We start from the raw sequence: 7,894 nt of genomic DNA on the forward strand, positions 1-7,894 counted from the left end.
GTCATTGGACCATTCTGCTGGTGGATCCCTTCATCTAAAAACACCTATAGAAGCCCAGGAATCATTGAGATGGTTGCAAATAACCAGTACATGTACACTTCTGAAAGAAATCCTGTGAACAATGGGACGAGTCAAAAGAGTGGAGTTCTTAAGATTGATACTCTGAATACCATATTGGCTCAGAACAAAATATTGACTCAACAAGTCAATCTGATTTCTCATAATCTGACTGGATTGCAAGTTGCATCCGGCAGTGCTAAAGAAGCCTCCTCTGAAGGAGAAGCTTATGACCCTGAGAATCCTGCAATGGAAGAGGTGAATTACATGGGAGAACCCTATGGAAACACCTATAATCCTTCATGGAGGAATCATCCAAATTTCTCCTGGAAGGATCAACAGAAGCCTCAACAAGGCTTCAACAACAATAATGGTGGGAGAAAAAGGTTTGGCAATAGCAAATCTTTTCCATCATCTTTTCAGCAACAGACAGAGAATTCTGAGCAGAGCCTCTCTGGCATAGCAAACATAGTCTCTGATCTATCTAAGGCCACTCTCAGTTTCATAAATGAAACAAGGTCCTCTATCAGAAATTTGGAGGCACAAATGGGTCAGCTGAGTAAAAGAGTTACTGAAACTCCTCTTAGTACTCTCCCAAGTAATACAGAAGAGAATCCAAAAAGAGAGTGCAAAGCCATAACCATACCTTGCGTGGCCGAACCTGGAGAAGAGGAAGAGGCAGCGGTTCCCAATGAGGAAGACCTCAATGGACATCCACTGACCACTAGAGTGTTCCCTCATGAGGAACCAAAGGAATTTGAGGCTCATGCAGAGACCATAGAGATTCCACTGAATTTCCTATTACCATTCATGAGCTCTGATGAATATTCTTCTTCTGAAGAAGATGAAGTCATTGCTGAATAGTAAGTTGCTCAGTATTTAGGAGCAATCATGAAGCTGAATGCCAAATTATTTGGTAATGAGACTTGGGAGGATGAACCTCTATTGCTCATTAATGAACTAAACGCCTTGGTTCAGCTGAAGATACCTCAAAAGAAACCGGATCCCAGAAGGTTCTTAATACCTTGCACCATTGGCACCATGACCTTTGAGAAGGCTCTGTGTGACCTGGGGTCAGACATCAACCTCATGCCACTCTCTGTAATGGAGAAACTAGGAATCTTTGAGGTACAAGCTGCAAGAATCTAATTGGAGATGGCAGACAGATCGATGAAAAAGGCTTATGGACTTGTAGAAGATGTCTTAGTGAAGGGTGAAGGCCTTTACATCCCTGTTGACTTCATAATCCTAGACACTGGGAAGGATGAGGATGACTCCATCATCCTTGGACAACCCTTCCTAACTACATCAAAGGCTGTAATTGATGTGGACAGAGGAGAGTTAGTCCTTCAGTTGAATGAGGACTACCTTTTGTTTAAGGCTCAAGGATCTTCCTCTGTAAACATGGAATAAAAACATGAAAGGCTTCATCCAATTTTCTCCATACAAAGTCAAGCAGAGCCCCCACACTCAAACTCTAAGTTTAGTATTGGGAGGCCACAATCATGCTCTGAACAATTGTGAAGCTCTGAAAAGAGCTCACTATAAAGCTATTGACATTAAAGAAGTGCTTATTGGGAGGCAACTGACGATCGGATTTCCTATCGGTAAAGAAATTCACAAATATGATGGCGTTGTAAGTATAGCTTCTAAACCAACAGAAAATCCTTTCGTACAAACGTTTGGTTGTCACAAGTAACAAAATCCAATAAAATTTATAAACCGAAATATTCAAACCTCAGGTCGTCTTCTCAAGGAATTGCAGGGAGGTGTGTTTTATTATTGGTTATGGAAAATAGTATTTTTGGGTTTTTTGAATGGTTTGAACAAGAGAAATAGATTGCAGGAAATTAAATCAATTAGCAAAGAAAAACTCGTGGAAAAGTATGAAAATTAGAAGTCCTATCCTAATTATCCTTATCAATAGTGATGAGAATTGTATTTTTGCTCCCACAAAGTCAACCTCTAACTATGAAGGTAAGTCAAGTGGATAAATCAATTTAACACCTAAAGTCCTAGTCAACTCCTAAGGAAAGACTAAAGTTATAGGAATCTAAATCAATAAGCAAAGATAACAATTATCAATCACGATGAGTTTGATAACTCAAGAGTCACCAATTAATCAACTAAAGCCAAGAATGTAGAAAGCTAAATTAAAATCATATATCTGAAAATACCTCAAATTGCATTAGTTAAGAAAATCCTAACATGAAAAGTTCATAAGCCAATTTGGCAACCAAAATCAAATAAAAGCATTAGAGTATCTAAAAATGGAAGAGAAATATAAATTAAAGGAACATTGAACCTGTGATGAAGAAGTAGAAATCCTAATCCTAAAACTAAGAGAAATCCTAATTTCTAAAACCTAAGAGAGAGGAGAGAACCTCTCTCTTTAAAAACTACATCTAAATTATGAAAAGTGAATTATGAGTCATCTCCCTTGATTCCTCCACTTTGCAGCCTTTAATCTATGTTTTCTAGGCTTGAGACTGGGCCAGAAATAACCCAGAAATCACTGAGGGCGAAATCTGCCATGCTGATTTTTGTCACTGCGATGCGTCCGCGTGGAGCACACGTTCGCGTCGCCTAGCTCTACGGCCACTATATCAAATTATATATTAAATCGAAGCCCTGAATGTTATCTTTTCAACGCAACTGAAACCGTCTGATTTGGACCTCTATAGCTCAAGTTAAGACCGTTGAGTGTGAAGAGGTCATGCTGACAACTTTGGCAATTCCTTCAGTTTCTTGTATTTCTTCAACTTTTGCATGCTTCCTTTCCATCCTCTAAGCCATTCCTGCCCTGTAATCTCTAAAAACACTTAACACACATATCACGGAATCTAATGGTAATAAGAGAGGATTAATATTAGCAAATATAAGGCCAAAGAAGCATGATTTCAATCATAGCACAAAATCAGGAACGAAAAACGTAAACTTATGCAAATTATATGAATAAGTGTGTAAAGAATTGATAAAAACCACTCAATTGAGCATAAGATAAACCATAGAATAGTGGTTTTTCAACCTCCCCACACTTAAACATTAGCATGTCCTCATGCTAAGCTCAAGAGAAGCTATAAAGGAGTGAAGAAGAATGATAGAGAGTATGCAATGCAACATATATATGCGGATGCAACTACATGCAAAATGTTTCTTCCTACTCGGTTAAAAGTAAATAAGTTCTCCAAGACAAAAATAATTCAAATTCCACTAATTCAAATATATAGTGAAAACAAGTGAACTTGTAAGAAGATAGCTCATGAAAGCAATGAACATAGAATCAAGCATTGAACCCTCACTAGTAGTGTATGTGCACTCTAATATCTCTAGTGTATAGGGTAATTCACTCTACTCTTCTCTAGTCATGCTTTCTAAACTTTGTTCTTCATCTAACCAATCGACAAATATTTAGTATACCAATGCAAACATCATGAGGTCTTTTCAAGGTTGTAATGGGGCTGAGGTAAAGGTAAGAATGTATATATAAGGCTAAGTGAGCTAACAAAGTGAATCCTTGATTAGTCTAAGATCTCACTTAACATACATACTTTATATAAATTCAAAGTTCTTTTACCTACTTACCCAAATTTTTCCCACTTTTGTATTACATGCTCATGTACCAAATTTAATTTTGAATTTTGTCCCATGTGCATTGATTCTTTTTATTTTGCATTGGGGAAATTTTTTTATCCCCTTATTTAATTACTCAAATTTTTTTTCTTTTTTTTTATCTATGCACATGGTAACTTAATTTATTTTTATTTCACATGAGCATGCTTCCCAAATTTTTTTGAGATAACTTATTCAATTTAGTTCCTTTTTTTTCATCCCATGTTCCCATAAAATTTCCCATACTTAATTTATACACAATATCTATCTTAAGCTAACCAAAGATTCAAATTGGGATTTTTATTTTGTTTTTCTGCTTAAGGCTAGTAATGTGGTTATAAAATAGAAGGGGGTTAAAAGGCTCAAGGGGGCTAACAAGGATGGAATAGAAGGTAGGTTTATTTAGGACAAGTGAGCATAAATACAAATAATGGCCTCAATTATCTCTTGGTATGTATCTATATTCTATAATTGGACATACAGATTAAAACAAAATAAAGATTGCAAGCATAGAAAAGAAGTGCGAAACACACAGAAATGAAATTTATGGTTTGATGTAACCATACAATTAAGCTCAAAACTCACGGGCTGTGTGTTATCAAGCTCAAAAATCATATATCAGTTATGTATGTCATGCAAGTAGAAATTAAGAGTTTCCATTCAACTCAATGTAAACCTTAAGGTGCCCCTTAAAATCTTAGTGCTCCTTCTTGAAGAAATGTTGATAACTAACTAACATGTAATGCTATATATACAAGGTGTGTGGATTGTTTTAATTTACTAAAGTTCCTAGTTTACTCTTTTATTTTCAATTAAACCAACTTATCATATGCTAAAAGGGCAAACTATACTAATTAATCCACTTAATATATAACTAGTAAACTAAAAAGTGCAAATTAAGCTAAAATATCTAAGATATATACAGCCCAAAGTGCAGAATGCAAAAATACAACAAAAACAAAAGAAAAATGTGCAAATAAAATACAGAAAATGAACAAAATAAGATAAGAGTCTGAAGTGGTTCACCAAAAAAATATATGCCAGAGATGGTGACCTCCTTACACTTAAAATATAGCATCGTCCTCGATGCTCACTCAAACTGGGTGTGAAGAAGTGTCATCTCTGGAGGGATGGGCTGTCGGTGTCTCTGTGAGTGGAAGGGGGTCTGTCCACTAAAGGGGAGGCTCAGTCTGTAGAGGGATCTTCGGGTCAGATAACTGGATCAGATGGGGCTCCTCATGGCGTGGTGCAGCCTGCTCAGGTGCTGCTTGTTCAGCCTGGGTATGTGCCTCCTCCTCAATATCACTCGCCTCCTCCTCAGATGTCTCTGAAGGTGTGTCGGGCTCTGAGGGGATGTCGCCACCAGATCGGATCATCAGCTTGAGGTGCTCATAGTGTGTCTTGTGGCGACGCTCAGACCTCTCAAAACATCGCCTATTGCGACATTCAGACCTCTCAAATTACTGCTGGTGGCAGCGCTCCATCTGGTCTAAGCGGTCAAAGAGTCGGTGCACCAGAAGATAAACTGGCTCAGGAGCAGGTGGGGGTGCAGTGGATGGAGCTGGGGCAGTGGACGCTGAAGGGGCAGCTGAAGATGTAGGTGCCTCAGCATAGTCAGTGAGAAATGGAGGTTGGTAGGCAAGAGCCTGAAACTTCCTACTGTGAGGGATGATCTTCCTACAGTCCACAGCAGATTGCTTTCCATCAGCAATTTCCCAAGGTACCTCAGCTCGGCGACCCAACTGAGTAATCAGGAATGGAAACGGGAGGGTGCCTCTGGCATGGACCCTGGTCATGTAATGCCGAATGAAGCGGGGCAGATATAGGTCCTTACCCTCCATCACACACCAGATGAGGGTAACCATAGCAGCTGGCACCTCTATCTCATGAGTGCTCGGCATTACGTAGTTACTCAGAATCTGCTGCCATAGTCGAGCCTCATCATTCAGATATATTAGTCTGATTCCCTTGGGTACCACTGTGCTCTTTTTCATGACCCATGGAACAGTAGGATCAAGAGCTATAGCCCGTTTCACTGCATCTCAGTCAAATCTCAGGAATCTCATATACTCTTCAGCCTTTTGGTAATCGTCTGGCTGATCTGATTTAGGTGAGAGCTGGAGGATGTCTTCTATGGCTTCCTCAGTAACTAGAATTTGCTTGCCTCTGAGCTGTACTACATCCAGGGATGTTTTAAAGTAGTTACAGAAGAATTCTCTGACCCAGGATGAGTTGATCTCAGTCAAGTTTCTCTCCAGGAAGAACCAGCCTCTCTGTTTAATTTGGTCTGAAGTGCATGGCTTGAGTTCTTCTGGAATTTTGAGTGTCCTTTCCAGATATAGGTTTCGGGATGTGGCAAAAACTGGGTACCTCAGCTCACAGTTTTTGTTTGCAAATTTTACTGGGTCAGCTACAGGTACTAATTGATCAGCCTTTTCCTACGGGGTAAAGTTCTTCTCCCGCCAGGAATTATCATGTAAGATGCAAAGGATAGACATAGAGGATTCGCCTCTTTTCTTTTTGCCAGTGGTTGCTTTGCCCTTTCCTTTGCTTTGAGGGTCAGACATCCTGAAAAATAGAAATTCCAGGATATAATGGAAGAATAAAAATAGGAAAACAAGTAGGCAAATAGAATAATAGCAATATAAGCACAGAGTGACAAAAGAGTAAAAGAAGCATGAAATGAGTTAAATATATGTGCATTGTGGATTGTATGCAAGTTGAAAAGTTTGAAAATAGAAATCACAATCCAAAATATATGATAAGTGGAATTCATATTAATTAGGAAAAACAATGATCATGCCCGGAGTTAGAAAGTTAAAGTAGTCAGGTAAAAAGAGAAGTTGGAAAGTTAAAATGGTTAGTAGGTAAAAAGAAAGTTAAAAAGTGAAAATAGTGAGTTAGTAAAAAGAAAGTTAAGGTAAGTGGCATGATGATGGGTTTCCTAGTTAACAAGAAATTCACAAATTTAAAGAACAATCAACTCATATTCAAGCAAAGATATCAGTTTATTGATGACAATTCAGATAGATACAAGAGTTACAAAATGAAAATGAAATCATCAATAAAGCAATTTATTAACTAGGGAATCAAAAGGGATAAGAATGCTAGCCCGTGCATTCATGAATTGGTTTGGTTGTAGCCAAGTAGTGCAAAATTCAAAATTGCCAAAACCAATACATGAATGGGGTAAAGATAAAACAATTTGCAGAAAATTGGGCAGCATTCTGGCTAAAATTGGATATTCCCAGGTAATAAATAGCAAGAAAAATAGTTCATATAAGATTAAAAGGTGCTGCAAAGAGTCATAAATAGTAGGAACATTAAAGAACAGTGTAATAGCAGCATGAAACATGAAAGAACAGCATAGGAACATAATTATTATGATAGCCAGATCAAAATTGCGAAATAGATAAAACAGGTAATCAAGAACGGCGCAATTATTAGGCCTAAATCCACTAACCACATCCTAGCTACCTAACCACCTAGAATCCACTACAATCATGCATCTCTAACTATCCTAATTTGAACAAAATCTAAAAAATATGCAACTAACTACGAATGATAGAGAAATCGGTGTACGGCGGAACCTGGTGTCTGTAGGACCAGAATTTGAGACAGATAGGGGAGTAGTGGCGCTGGTGGCTGTACGGCGGTGGCACGGTGGTGGTTCGGAAGGGGCAGTGGTGGAGGGCTATGTTTGTGGGGCTGGTGTATGGTGAAGGAGGGAAAGGAGAGGAAGGGGGCGAGGGGATGGGGCTGTGGTGGTGGTCGGAGTTGGGAGGCGGCGCTGTGGAGGTGGTTCGGTGGTTAGGGCTCGGGTAGGGTATAATGGCGGAGGGGGTGGGTGAGAGGGAGGAGAAGAAGGGAAGAAGGGAGAGAGAGAGTGTCGCGGGGTGGTCTGGGTGGTTGTAAGTGGTAAGCGCAGTGGTGGTGGTGGCTGGTTGGTGGAGGTTGGCAGTGGAGGGGGGTTGCATAGAAGGAAGGAGAAGGGGAGAATGGGGGCGCAACGGGTAGGGTTTCGCGTGATTTAGGTTTAGTGGATTCAAATCCACGCGAACGCGTGAAGCACACGATCGCATGATTAGGGCAAAACGGGTATGACACGGTCGCATGATTGATGCGATCGCGTAATTTGGGTAAAAGATGAGTAACGCGGATGTGTGAGGCATGCGAATGCGTCGCTGTGAATTGTGCTACACGCACAGTTCTAGCATCGTTTTGG

At 39.6% G+C, this 7,894-nt stretch overlaps 1 protein-coding gene across 1 annotated transcript; it reads right to left on the reverse strand.

The window, feature by feature from the left end:
- Positions 1–7,220: 7,220 nt before the first annotated feature.
- LOC107469665 (leucine-rich repeat extensin-like protein 3) lies at positions 7,221–7,646 on the reverse strand. Its single transcript, XM_016089043.1, has one exon. The coding sequence runs from the start codon at positions 7,644–7,646 to the stop codon at positions 7,221–7,223; it is 426 nt and encodes a 141-aa protein (XP_015944529.1).
- Positions 7,647–7,894: the final 248 nt, after the last annotated feature.

Source organism: Arachis duranensis, chromosome 10, assembly GCF_000817695.3.
Source record: "Arachis duranensis cultivar V14167 chromosome 10, aradu.V14167.gnm2.J7QH, whole genome shotgun sequence".
In the NCBI taxonomy this organism is placed as follows: domain Eukaryota; kingdom Viridiplantae; phylum Streptophyta; class Magnoliopsida; order Fabales; family Fabaceae; genus Arachis; species Arachis duranensis.

Bases quoted from the DNA above. Each gene is read 5' to 3' on its own strand.
- LOC107469665 (XM_016089043.1), bottom strand. From the start codon at position 7,646: ATGCAACCCCCCTCCACTGCCAACCTCCACCAACCAGCCACCACCACC.